The 14,470-nt window shown below is 40.4% G+C and overlaps 1 protein-coding gene across 1 annotated transcript; it reads right to left on the minus strand.

The window, feature by feature from the left end:
- Positions 1 to 8,032: 8,032 nt before the first annotated feature.
- On the minus strand, positions 8,033 to 14,077 carry LOC306878142 (complement C1s subcomponent-like). The gene is made up of 6 exons (XM_079430289.1): positions 13,922 to 14,077; positions 13,545 to 13,746; positions 13,292 to 13,466; positions 10,721 to 10,837; positions 10,520 to 10,594; positions 8,033 to 8,933 (listed from the first exon to the last, which is right to left on the minus strand). The coding sequence occupies exons 1-6, from the start codon at positions 13,954 to 13,956 to the stop codon at positions 8,185 to 8,187; spliced, it is 1,353 nt and encodes a 450-aa protein (XP_079286415.1). The 5' UTR covers positions 13,957 to 14,077; the 3' UTR covers positions 8,033 to 8,184.
- Positions 14,078 to 14,470: the final 393 nt, after the last annotated feature.

A 14,470-nucleotide genomic window follows, 5' to 3' on the forward strand; every position in this document is an offset into this window, starting at 1 on the left:
AATGAAGCTAAATTCCTCTGAATTCACATTTGATAAATAATTGAATATAAAGTAAGACCTGGTTCCCTATCAAGGGAACTTCGAACTGCGTCCTCTAGAGGTCGCTATGGGGAACTCCATCTACGTGACCCGTGTCTGAAGCATATATACCAAAACACCAATTATTGGCCGGCGACAGCCTATGACGTCACTCCTGGTGTCACCACAGTATAAAAGGGCTCCGGGAAAAAGCGTCATCCTCTTCTTCGTCTTCAATGACTGTTTTGTTTGAAGCGTGCATCTTACGAGGTAAGTATGCTTTACTTTTGTAATGGCGAGCACTAGCAAGGCGTTTGAGAGATGTGTGCATCCGTGTCCACGTTATCTGATGCTTGATGACTCACATGATCTTTGCGTCTTTGGTTTGCGCGCTGCATGTACTGCGAGCGTTTTTCTAAAAGCTCCGCTCTCGTCTGTCTCTCTTTTCGAGGAAAGAGGGGCAGCCGTCTGCTTCCCGCGGTTCAGGACCCTCCGCTGCTGAAGCACTTGGAAAATGAGCTCATGGGGTTTGCAGGTGGTTCTCGCCAACGAGTTATAGAAGGGATTTTCCTTCTCGCGCTCGTCTGCCGTGAGCGAGGGCGAGCTGTTGGATGACAATGACGTGATTTCGCTGACGTCATCTGAGAAAAAGAAAAACGCTGGAATGTGATACATACGCAGCAGCAGGTCAGGCTGTCGCCTCATTACACACTATGGCAGTGTTTCAGGCATATCAGGCTGATCTGTTGAAAGACCTGGATAAAAGTCAGGGTTTGTAAAAAATAAAATAATTTTTTACTTGACGAGGTTGCTGAGCTGTGCCGCACCACCGATTTAGCTCTTTGAGCCATTAAGCAGGCCGCCTCTGCTATGGGCAGTTCTATGTGGGTGAACCTGGCAGATATTGAGAAGAGAGAGAGGGCTTTCTTCTCAGTGCTCCGGTTTCGCCTTCCGTACTTTTTGGTACCTCCGTCGAGTCGGTGGTTGAAAGGTTTAGGGAGGCGAAGGCACGTTCAGCGGCTTTTTAAACCTTCATTTAAACGAGAAGGTCCAGGTCTGAGCTCAAACAGCGCAGGGGTCCTGGCCCATCCCGATCTGAGGATCAGAAATGGGCACAGAAGGCTAGTGTCGCGACTCGCGTCCTTCCCCGCCTGCGGGTAGGGCTTCAGGGTGGCGCGGGTCAAAGAGAGGTAGCAAGACCTGATGGAGGTGGTCCGGACGAGGCGATGCTCTCACCCAGGCCAGGGTAGAGTTGAACATCTCTCCTTCCCTCAGGGGGCCTGTACATCTAAAGCCCTCATCTTACCTTCTCTAATTCCCCTGCAACCTCAGTTTTTTCTACCACCTGACCGAGGTTAGGTGAGCACCTCCTGCGCTAGGCTTATTCAGCCCCTACACTGGACCGTTCTTCTGCGCGGGATCCATGGATGGGTGAGTACGATCCAATTTGATCAGATTCGCTGGTATGTGTGTTCTTAAACCAGTACTACAGGCTGGTATCAGGTGTAGTGCTGAGCAACTTTATTACAATGCTTTGGCTCTGAGGAGCAGCATTTTCTAGTCTGGCCCTTTTGTTCTTCAAACGAGGCCATGATAGGTGCATAGAGGTTTAGGTTAGAACTGCTCACCCTTATTAGGGTTTTAAGTAGCAGTTTCCTTGACCCCTTGTTGCCTTCTGTTCAGCTACCGATTACCCTGATACTATTTCCAGCAGCTTGTTCGGGTTGTTAGGTATCCCTCTGTTTGTAGGTCGAGCTAGCTTTGCTCCCCTCGCCTAGAATGTGGAGGGTTATTTATGAGCATGCCGCTCCCTCGTGAGTGTTTGAAACTCTTTTGCTGTAAGTAGAGTTTCCGCTCCCAGAGCTTTGTTACTTAACAACCTGATCCTTGTTGCTGCTGTACCCCTCCGAGCTCTACCCTGTTGGTCGAGCTGGCACTGCTCCCCTCACTTAGAGGGTTGCCTATGAGCATGCCGCTCCCTGCTGAGCGTCCGAGTTTCCTGTCATATGAGAGTCGAGTCTCCGCTCTCAGAGCTCCGTTATTCAGAAACCTCAGCACATCAGGTCTTTCTCTAGGCCTCCTTGTCAGGTTGCTCTCATAGTTGGTCGAGCTAGCATTGCTCTCCTCACTTTAGAGGATTATTTATGAGCATGTTGCTCCCTTTCTGAGCTCTCTTTGTTGGGTGAGCTGGCATCGCTCCCCTTATTTAGAGGGTCACTTATGAGCGTGTCGCTCCCTTCTGTTGAGAGTTGAGTTCTCCGCTCTCCAGAGCTCTTTCTTGGTAGAGTTAGCATTGTTCCCCTCATTTAGAGGGTCATCTATGAACATGCTGCTCCCCCCAGAGAGCATCTGACAATACGGTTTCTAAAATCCATATTTGGTAAGTGCGCACGCTAGTCTCTGTGCACTTTTCTAAAAACCACGCTGTGGTAAGATCGCACACCAAGTGTTTTGCGGTCTTTTCTAAAATCCTGTATGGTATGGGTTACGCGCTGCGGCTTCGTGCCCATTCTTTGAGTTGGTTAGGCCCGTTTTCTCCTTGGGCCCCACTCTACTTATATATGTGCTGAGTATCCTCTCTGTCTTGGTAGAGCTAGCATTGCTCCCCTCATTTTAGAGGGTCGCCTATGAGCATGCTGCTCCCTCAGGAGCTCTCTTTGCTGGTCGAGATAGCATTGCTCCCCTCTCTTAGAGGGTTACTTTGACTATGAGCATGCTGCTCCCTCCAGAGAGCATCTGATAGAGAGTAACGTTATTAAAGCTAGAGCATTTGGAGAATAGAAATTTCAAATCCATGATTATGGTAAGTGCTCACGCTAGTCTCTGGGCACTTTCTGAAAGCCACGCTGTGGTAAGATCGCACACCAAGTGTTTTGCTGTCTTTTTCTAAAATTCCTGTATGGTATGGGTTACGCGCTGAGGCTTCGTCCCATTCTTTGAGTCGGTTAGGCCCCGGTTTTCACCTTGGGCCCCACTCTACTCTCGTATGTGCTAGTATCCTCTCATGAACTGAGAGTTAAGTTCTCCGCTCTCTAGAGCTCTGTTTTTGGTAGAGCTAGCATTGCTCTCCTCTTAATAGAGGGTTACATATTGTAAATTCCAAGTGTGTTTTCATGTGTCTTAACTGAAGAGAGGATTGAGTCTTGCTGCCATAAAGCCCAGATTGGTGGAGTGTTGCAGTGATGTTTGTCCTTCTGTAGATTTCTCCCATCTGCATATATGATCGTGGAGCTCAACTAGAGTGACCATCAGGTTCTTTGTCACCAGTCAAGACAAGGCCCTTCTCCATCAGTTGCTCAGTTTGGCCAGGAGGCCAGCTCTAGGAAAAGTCCTGGTTGTTTCAAACTTCTTCCATTAAGGATAACAGAGACTACATGCTTCTGTGAACCTTCAATGCTTCAGAAATGTTTCTGTACCCTTCCCCAGATCTGTGTCTCAATTCCTTGGACTTCATGGCTTGGTTTGTGCTCTGACATGCACTGTTAACTGTGGGACCTTATATAGACAGGAATGTGCCGTTCCAAATCATGTCCAAACAACTGAATTTAAGTTCCAATCAAGTTATTAGTATTTAAACATCTCAAGGATGATCAGTGGAAACAGGATGCACCTGAGCTCAATTTCGAGTGTCATGGCAATGGCTGTGAATACTTATGTACGTGTGATTTTTTTTTTTTTTTTTTCATTTTTAATTTTTAATTAATTTGCAAAGATTTCAAACAAATTTCTTTCACATTGTCATTATGGGGTATTGTTTGTAGAATTTTGAGGAAAATAATGAATTTAATTAATTTGGGAATAAGGCTGCAACATAAAATGTGGAAAAAGTGACGTGCTGTGAATACTTTCTGGATGCACTGTAACTGACCCATGTTTGACATGTTTTTAATCAAATCTCATACCAGGAGTATCCCCTTATAAGCACAGAATGCAGCCATCCAGAAACCCATGTATGTGTTCTCACATCGCTCTGTAAAGGGCTGAATAAAAAAATCTTGCCTGTGAGGATCAGCCTAAAACAAAAAGAGAAAAAGACTGACACAAAAATCAACCCAGGCTCACAAGAAATTCATGAATTTGTACTCTATGCAGATATCTATACTCTATATCTATATCTATACTTTTAAAAAACTACCAAATAAATATACAGGTGCATCTCAATAAATTAGAATGTCGTGAAAAAGTTTTTTCTTGTAAGTCATTTCAAAAAGTGAAACTTTTATATATTTTAGATTCATTGCATGTAAATTAAAACATTTAAAGTTTTTTTGTTTTAATTTTGATGATTAGAGCTTACAGCTGATGAAAGTCAAAAATCAGTATCTCAAAATATTAGAATATTTACATTTGAGTTTCAGTTAATGACCATCCCTACAGTATAAATTCCGGGTATCTCTTGTTCTTTGAAACCACAATAATGGGGAAGACTGCTGACTCGGCAATGATCCAGAAGACGAACATTGATGCCCTCCACAAAGAGGGTAAGTCACAGAGGGTCGTTACTGAAAGGTGTGCCTGTTTACAGAGTGCTGTATCAAAGCATATTAAATGCAAAGTTGACTGGAAGGAAGAATTTGGGTAGAAAAAGGTGCACAAGCAACAAGGATGACTGCAAGCTTGATAATACTGTCAAGCAAAGCTGATTCAAACACTTGGGAGAGCTTCACAAGGAGTGGACTGAAGCTGGAGTCAGTGCATCAAGAGTCATCACGCTCAGAAGTCTTCAGGAAAAGGGCTACCAAGCAACTTCTGAACCAGAGACATCAGAAGCGTCTTAAAGAGAAAAAGAACTGGACTGTTGCTCAGTGGTCCAAAGTCCTCTTTTCAGATGAAAGTAAATTTTGCATTTCATTTGGAAATCAAGGTCCCAGAGTCTGGAGGAAGAGTGGAGAGGCACAGAATACATGTTGCTTGAAGTCCAGTGTGAAGTTTCCACAGTCAGTGATGATTTGGGCTGCCATGTCATCTGCTGGTGTTGGTCCACTGTGTTTTCTGAAGTCCACAGTCAACGCAGCCATCTACCAGGAAATTTTAGAGCACTTCATGCTTCCTTTTGCTGACAAGCTTTATGGAGATGCTGATTTCATTTTCCAGCAGGACTTGGCACCTGCCCACACTGCCAAAGGTACCAAAAGCTGGTTCAATGACCATGGTGTTACTGTGCTTGATTGGCCAGCAAACTTGCCTGACCTAGATTCTCTATGGGGTATTGTCAAGAGGAAGATGAGAGACACCAGACCCAACAATGCAGATGACCTGAAGGCCGCTATCAAAGCAACCTGGGCTTCCATACCACTTCAGCAGTACCCCAAACTGATCAACTCCATGCCATTGAGGCAGTAATTAAAGCAAAAGGAGCCCCTACCAAGTATTGAGTACATATACAGTAAATGAACATACTTTCCAGAAGGCCAACAATTAAAAAATAAAATGTTTTTTTATTGGTCTTATGAAGTATTCTAATTTGTTGAGATAGTGAATTGGTGGGTTTTTGTTAAATGTGAGCCTAAATAATCACAATTAAATGAACCAAAGACTTAAACTACTTCAGTCTGCGTGCATTGAATTTATTTAACACACAAGTTTCACAATTTGAGTTGAAATTACTGAAATAAATGAACTTTTCCACGACATTCTAATTTATTGAGATATTTTTATAAATATATTTTTTTGGAAATAAACATCTGGAAACTGCAGTAAAACAATTATCAGTCATTGATAATCTGCCCCTGTAATCATAATTTGTGTCAAAAAAAGTTGCTGGTGTTTTACAAAATGCAAAATGAGGCCACTTTTGTTCACACAAATGATGATTATATGGCAGGTTATTGATGAATAAAGGCTTATTTTTGTGTGGTTCCTTGCCTTGAAAACACATTTATCATATGTGTTTATTGTAAACTAATATATTTCAAAGTTGGCATCACATATTGGGCTCCGTATACTTCAAATTAAACACTTAATGTTCTTGGCTCCATGAGAGATTTGGGAAATGTGTTTTTTCTTGTTACTCACCTCTATATGATACTCATTAACTGTTCTCCTCAAAGGATCCAAAATTTGCAGACAAATGAATGAACTCAGGTCAATTAACAAAAGAAAAATAATCAGGAGAACCGGCCCATAGTCCTTTGTGGCCTGGGGAAAGTCCAAAAGAAAAAAGAAAACGACAGACAGACAGGAAGGGCACACTGTAACACTTAATAATAGAAACAAAGAATTTTCACATTATGTATATCTTTTTTTATACTAAGCACAAATACTGAATCTTTCTTACCTTTTTTTCAGTGCTGTGGTTTTTGAAGAATGAATGAATTGTCCATGTTTTTGCAAACATGGCCCCAAAAGCTGCAGTGCATCCAATAGATAGACATGAGATTTGTATCTATGAATAATGCCACAGATCATATACATACACATATAATCGCATAGCAGATCTCAACATTAATATCATCTGATTCTAAGGCTTAATGTCCGGATAAAAGTGCTGTCCAAATAACAAACTTCTGAATGCATAAGTACTTACAGAGCAAGAAACTTCAAATACTCTATCAGAAACATAAGAACCATCTAGTCCCATGAAGAAAATGGAGCAATAAGACAACACAGCACCAAGAATAATCAAAGAGTTCATAAAAGGTCTTGACATGCTAATGGCCCTGTGAATGACAAAATAATAGAATACTACAGATGTATAAACATAGTTTAAAGAAATGCACTGTTGAATGAAAGACTTATACATTCAAGATCACAAACACACAACTTACCAATGATCGCGGTGTTTCACACTGAAGACCAGGAGACTGCAAGCTGTAAAAATTCCTAAGAAAGTTAGAAACGCCACAATACCGTAGATATTGTTGAGTGAACTATCTGATTTAGCATCTGGGAGTCTGGAAGAATAGAATGTTTCTATTAACTTCATCAATCGAATAAGGAAAAGCAGCAGGTCTGTTGTGTTACCTCAGAGTCTGTAAGATGCAACTGAAGCTCGTAGTCACCTAAAGGAGAAGGCTGCTTGCTCAAATGATGCAGTGCTAGCTCAACAGCAGGAAGCACCTCTGCTGTAATGTTGTCCCTCTCTGGATCTCCGCTGAGTGGCATAATCCATAAAACTGGCAGTTTATGCCGCACCAGACAATAGCATGATAGCATCTGAGTCACTTCCCAAAAAGTGAGAACATTCAACAAGTTCCACCAGTATTCCATCCTCCCAGAGAAAATTCAGGCCTGTGCTTGAAAAGTAAGCGTCAGCCAAACAAACTTACACATGTCTTGTGTGCAGCCCTGAGTCTTTAAGCATTTTCTAAAGCCTCATCTGTTGTCACCTGGGAGAACTCTAGCCCTCAACTATCCACAGGGATAAAGAGATAAGGACTGACTGTGGACATCTGCTGCTGTACACTAAATCCTCAGAAAGAGGAGGAAATGCCATCACACAAATCTGGGCACTACACAGGCAGCATATATAGATAAAGTAATCAATAATCTAAAAACACAAGAAACACAAAACATCTTATTACAAAAGAATATATAGACACATTACATTAATTTATATATACAGTGCCTTCATTTTTTGCACGTTTTGTTATGTTGCTGCCCTATGTATATATGTTTATCCATATTTTTAGTTTTTGTGATTTTGCTGTGTGTTTTTGTTATTTAGAAACCATCCAGACTAACTGGATTTTGGGGTGAGGTAACACAACATGAAAAAAATCAAGGTGCCATAAACCTTGCGTTTTCATTCTGTTTACACAAACAATCAGGGTTAAAGTCTACAGAGATCCTTTCCATGTATCTTTTCTTTTTAGGCTATTAGATGTTTCCATCTTTGTCACAAATAAGGTGTTTGTCTAAAAAGCAGTCTTGAGTTTTTTTAAACATTCCTAAATCTTTGCTGATTAACAAGAGATACAACGCGGAAGGAAAACAAGTTTAAAAGACACAACAAAATTTGAAGAGGAAGACTGGAAAAGCAACAGTACAAAGTATAAAAAAAATGCATGAAAAATTTCTATATTTGGTTTATGAAAATTATTTTATTGGCGAGTATAAAACACTTCAATTTACAAATGCTGAACCATTTATGGAAATAGCAGATGCCCATACAGCAGAGAGAAATTTACAACTGGTGTTGGGAAATATTATTTTTGTGCACTTCCGTTAATTTTTTTCCATGGTTTCCTTGATCCAATCTAGGTAGTTTTGGACTTTAGTATATAAGCCCTTAAAGCTTTTATGCCCACATCCAGAAGGACCCCACGATACAATGCCTGTTAGACGATAAGGCTTGTCTGGAGACCCATAGCCCAGAACAGGAGAAAACAAAGGACCTCCAGCATCTCCTTGACAACTGTCTACTTGGTCTCCTCCAGCACAGATCATGTTATCGGTGACAGGCAAACCCAGTGAATCACATTCATTAAGTGGATATATCTGGACAGGTGCATGAAGCAGATTTCTACTAATTCCTTCTTCAAATCTTCCAAAACCTGAGATTGTGCCCTCCATCACAGACTCATCTGTTTTGTTTGGCAGACATACTGGCCTGATGTTTGGACCAAGTGGCACTCTAGCAGACATTTTGATCAGTGCGATGTCATTATCATAGTTAGGTTGATGACCACTCAAAGAAAGCCTCTGGTAATTTGGGTGAATTATAATCTTCTCAGTCTCCAGAGTGACTGGGTTTTTGTCCTTACTATTGATTAGTCCCCCAAGCCAAGTCATGTTGGTGTTTTCAAATTCATCTACCATTTGAGCAGCTGTGAGAGCCCAGTAATCACTGATCAGACATGCACCACCTCTGGGACTTTCCGTATGAAAAAGTTGCCAGGGAATCTGTCCCAATCTGGCTGGCTTCCCACCAAAGACTCTGCCACCAAACAGGACTTCTGTGTTCATTCCACACACTGAGAAAAAAATTAAAAACCGCACATTAAAGAAATTAACACATTCAATCTGCAGTTTTTTTACAGTAATTTTGTCACCAATTTCAGAACCTTGATGCCATTTTTCCAAACTCCAGATACAAAACTCAAAGCAGTCTTTTTTTTTTTTTTGGTAACACAGGCTCCCCAATGTTCAAAACATTGCATGTTGTGTTCATATCTTTGGTTTAAATAACGCATTTATCATGAAATATCATAGGAACATTACTTTAGATCTCCCACACACAAGATGGCCATAGTTTCACTGTTTAGCTAGTACAGTCATTAAATACAGTGCAAAACATGTGATACAGGTTTCATTATGGTTCTACACATTCATGCATCATGTAATAGGAAGAAAAGTACAGACACTGGAATCATTTTACAAAATTATTGATGAAATAACTCTCAGCATAAGTTTTGAAAAAAACTTTAGATAAGAAAAATTAGATAAGAAGAAAAAGAAAAAACTACAGTCAACTAAAATGTCAACTGGAGTGTTCCTCACTACACTTCTAAGTTTTCATCAACTCTGTCTTGGGGATTTGGCCACAGATTCTCATCCACATCACAATGGATGTTTTCATTAGCTAAACTAATCTTGGAAAAAAAATCTTCTAGCATGGCAAATCCAGGCCTGACATTGGTCTCCTGTGATGTCATTGCATGCATTATCCATGACCTGGAGAAGCGTGACATGTGGACAAAAAGTACTCAGTCGGGTTAAGGAAGGGGGAGTATGGAGGTAAATACAATGTGATAAACTGTGGATGGGCCTGAAACCATGATTGCACTCAGTGCCATTGCTAGGAATTCTGTGCCCATTGCACTGATTTTGCTATGGGGCCTCCTCAAAATTATGTTCAGTTGGTGTTGGTCAGGCCCCCCAGAGAACATCGTTCTGGGGCCCTTGTCTCAAGCACTGGCGTCTCGATCTCTCCTCCATGTCTTGACCAGGTTAAAGCCTGTCTCATCCAAAAATATTAACTGTTTTCGTCAGCATCCAGCTCTATCACCCTCTAAAAAGACATTTACTGTAGGAAAAACAAATACTGGTAATAATGATATAGAATGTTTGGGGATTTTTTTTCTTTCTCCCCTTTTTTTTCTCCCAAAAATATGCATCTTGAAATTGGTCATATTCAGTCCTCATATACTAAACGTGTAATATTGTTCATCATTTTCCATAAAACCTATGTATCAAGATTAATGCAACAGTTACCTGGCATTTTAAGCAGATGTATCAATTGATAGTCAGATCATTGTAATGAAATGAATAGATGCTCAACTCATATGTAATGTGTGAGTTGCATTTTGAAATAGTAATACTTTCATGATGTGTCATTTCAAACTGATTTTAAGTCGATGAACAATGATCTTAGGTTTCCAAGTATTGTATCCAAGCATTTGGAAAAAGTGTAAGTGTTTTGAAAAAATGAGCATTTTGATCATCGGTTGTGAGTTATTTGTCTAGAATTTTGAAAAATAACATGAAGGTTCCGATATTAGTACAAAAAGTATTGTAAAAACTATGTAATTTAGTCAGCTTCACATTTCAGAGTCATTACCAGGAACACAAGGAGGAATACTGTCATTGTTGTCATCCACTGTCCATCTCTGGTCTTCTGTACAAGTGTATCTTACTAAGATTTAAAAAAAAAAAAAAAAGGGGGAAAAAATTGTGTACCTGAGTATAAATCAAGTTTAATTGGTTGAAAATCAAATTGTGAAATCACATGAATGAAAATCAATTTTGCAAAGTCTCTGACCATTAAGAGTTCCTTCAAATGTGTAGAATGGCTCATTGCAGTAATACTCAATGACTGATCCATTGATAAACCGAACACCTCCATTTAGCAGGGGTTTTGGAGCTCCACAGCCAGTAGCTACAAATATAAAATAAAAATTTTACAATAAAACATAACACACTGATGTAGTGTCATGTCTCGTAGAATAAATGTAAATATAGTAGTGATGTATGCAGAATCCAAAGAAAACCAACCAGTGTGACACATGTAAAGTTTTACATTTTAATTTTAGTACATTTTGAGGGAACAGTTGAATTAAATGAACGCAATGACTGAAGATATGTTAATTATATGCATGTATATACTTACATACATGCACACACACACACCACACGGATATACATCATAAAATTAAATTTAACAAAAGATAGATTTTTTTTTTTTTAATCAGACTGCATAAAGAAGCAAATTCAAGTTTTGTTCCAGTTGCTGCGTATACACTCACAGGCCACTTTATTAGGTACACCTTGCTAGTACCGGATTGGTATCTCTTGTTATTTGAAGCCACAATAATGGAGAAGACTGCTTGGCAATGATCCAGAAGACGAACATTGATGCCCTCCACAAAGAGGGTAAGTCACAGAGGGTCATTACTGAATGGTGTGGCTGTTTACAGAGTGCTGTATCAAAGCATATTAAATGCAAAGTTGACTGGAAGGAAGAATTTGGGTAGGAAAAGGTGCACAAGCAACAGGGATGAACGTCAGAAGCGTCTTACCTGGGCTGTGGAGAAAAAGAACTGGACTGTTGCTCAGTGGTCCAAAGTCCTCTTTTCAGATGAAAGTAAATCTTGCATTTCATTTGGAAATCAAGGTCCCAGAGTCTGGAGGAAGAGTGGGGAGGCACAGAATCCATGTTGCTTGAAGTCCAGTGTGACGTTTCCACAGTCAGTGATGATTTGGGCTGCCATGTCATCTGCTGGTGTTGGTCCACTGTGTTTTCTGAAGTCCACAGTCAACGTAGCCATCTACCAGGAAATTTTAGAGCACTTCATGCTTCCTTTTGCTGACAAGCTTTATGGAGATGCTGATTTCATTTTCCAGTAGGACTTGGCACCTGCCCACACTGCCAAAGGTACCAAAAGCTGGTTCAATGACCATGGTGTTACGGTGTTTGATTGTCTAGCAAACTCGCCTGACCTGAACCCCATAGAGAATCTATGGGATATTGTCAAGAGGAAGATGAGACACCAGACCCAACAATGCAGATGACCTGAAGGCCGCAATCAAAGCAACCTGGGCTTCCATTACACCTGAGCAGTGCCACAAACTGATCACCTCCATGCCACGCCGAATTCAGGCAGTAATTAAAGCAAAATGAGCCCCTACCAAGTATTGAGTACATATACAGTAAATGAACATACTTTCCAGAAGGCCAACATTTCACTAAAAAATTTTATTGGTCTTATGAAGTATTCTAATTTGTTGAGATAGTGAATTGGTGGGTTTTTGTTAAATGTGAGCCTAAATCATCACAATTAAAAGAACCAAAGACTTAAACTACTTCAGTCTGTGTGCATTGAATTTATTTAATACACGAGTTTCACAATTTGAGTTGAATTACTGAAATAAAATGAACTTTTCCACGGCATTCTAATTTATTGAGATGCACCTGTATATGATGCAAAGCTCCTGGTCCACAACATCACAAAGTTGCCACTGGATTGAGATTTGGTAACTGTGAAGGTCATTTGATTATAGTGAACTCATTGTGAAATAGTCATAATTGTTCCTGCTAGAAGTACTCATCACAAGATGGGTAGACTGTGGTCATAAAGGGATGGACATGGTCAGCAACAACACTCCAGTAGGCTGTGGTTTTTAAAAGAGGCTCAGTTGGCAATAAGGGACCCAAAGTGTCCCAAGAAAAACAATCTCCCATACAATTACACCATCATAACCAGTCTAAACCGCTGGCAGGATGGATCCATGCTTTCATGTTGTTTGTCAAAATCTGACCCTACCATCTGAATGTCGTGGCAGAAACTGAGTCATCAGACCTTCTTTAGTCCAGTTTTGGAGAGCCCTAATCTCAGTTTCCTGTTCTTAGCTGATAGTTTTTGGAGCCATTCTCTGTAAAGCCTAAAGATGGTTGCAAGTGAAAATCCCAGTAGATCAGCAGCTTCTGAAATACTTAGACCAGTCCATCTGGCACATAAAACAAAGTCAAATAAATCAGTTTTCTTCCCCATTCTGATATTTGGGTTGAAATTCAGCAGATCAACTTCACAATTTGAGTTGAAAGCCTAGTTGAAAATATGTACCTAATAAAGTGGCCTGTGAGTGTATATCTCCACAGAGGTCCAAAAAGTCAAATATTTGTGAAAGGTAAAAAAAAAAAAAAAAAAAAAAAAAAAAACAAGATTTATAAAGATCAATATAAAGATAATGTTTTATCATAATAGACTGATATAAGATTTCTCAACAAAAAAAGAAGTGGAAGCTAATTTTTATGCTTTGGGTCATTTTGACCAGGGAGGAGATGTTTTCACACTCAAACGATGAGAGGAAAAGGGTTTTGAGCATTACTCACCAGCAACCTGGTAGGATGCAGCAAATCCTAAGTGTGATATAGGGTTTGAATCATCAGTTAGAAAAAAGAGCTGGAGACGGTTACCAGGCACCACGATGGGCTTGTCTCCTGGGTGAAACCTGTCTGTGGAATTCTGGCCACAAAACTTCCCCAGAACCTTCTTATCAGACACAAGCTGAATGCAGAACAAAATGACGTCACATGATTCCACATGATTAGATTTTACATTATTTTGAAGTGAGGAAACACTTACAATGACAGAATCATGACCACAGTTTGGAGAGGGCTCAATATCCAGATGATTAAACGTCAGCTGGATCTGATACCCCTCGGGCACCTCCAGGTCCCATTGCTCCAGGGTATCTGCTGGATACGGTTTAGGGTAATGTGGAGAAGACACCACCCCAAACATGGCCAGCTCACACTCGCACACATTCACACATACCCACAGCAGGCTGAATCAGTGTGTTTTAGTAGAACAGAAATACAGACGGAGGTCAAAGAAGTTTAATCCTTAGATAATTATAAAACATGTTCTGAGATGGTAATTATTCTCTATTGATGATTATTAAAATAATCATGAGGATAAACATGATTTCAGATGAAATATGAAATCTAAAAAGAACTTACCAAAGTATTAAAACTTTTCCAGCCATGTCAGGCATGCAGATGTCAATAGCTTTTTAACTAAAATTATAAAGAGATTCAGTAGTTTTTTTCCGTGGCTACACTTGCAGTTCCTCTCTGACAGAGCAAGAGTCCAACAGTCATGATATGACAGATTTATTTGATTTGGCTGTGCTACAAAAACAATGACAGCAAAATATATGTGATAGAGAGAGATGAAAACAACTTTTGCCATGGTTCACGCTGCTTTTTCAGCTTGAAGGAAACATTTTAGGCTGCACTTATATCCACCTTATTTTTCAACACAGAAGTAAGCCATTGGCTGCATCCGAAAACTTAGGCAGCTGACTTGCTGCCTCATGATTCCGCGGACGGCGGAATCATCTTCGCCGCAGGCAGTAGCAGGCTGCCGATCCCCGGACTTCCATCGCGGGGAACCAAAATCAGCCGCCTTCTCCTTTTCTGTGTCGGTCCTGTCTTCTGTAACATTTCCATCATTTAAAGGAATCCAGGACGCCAGGAATAAACAGAAGTTCTTTTAATAAGAACCAC

Source organism: Barbus barbus, assembly GCF_936440315.1.
Source record: "Barbus barbus genome assembly, chromosome: 12".
Classification (NCBI taxonomy): Eukaryota; Metazoa; Chordata; class Actinopteri; order Cypriniformes; family Cyprinidae; genus Barbus; species Barbus barbus.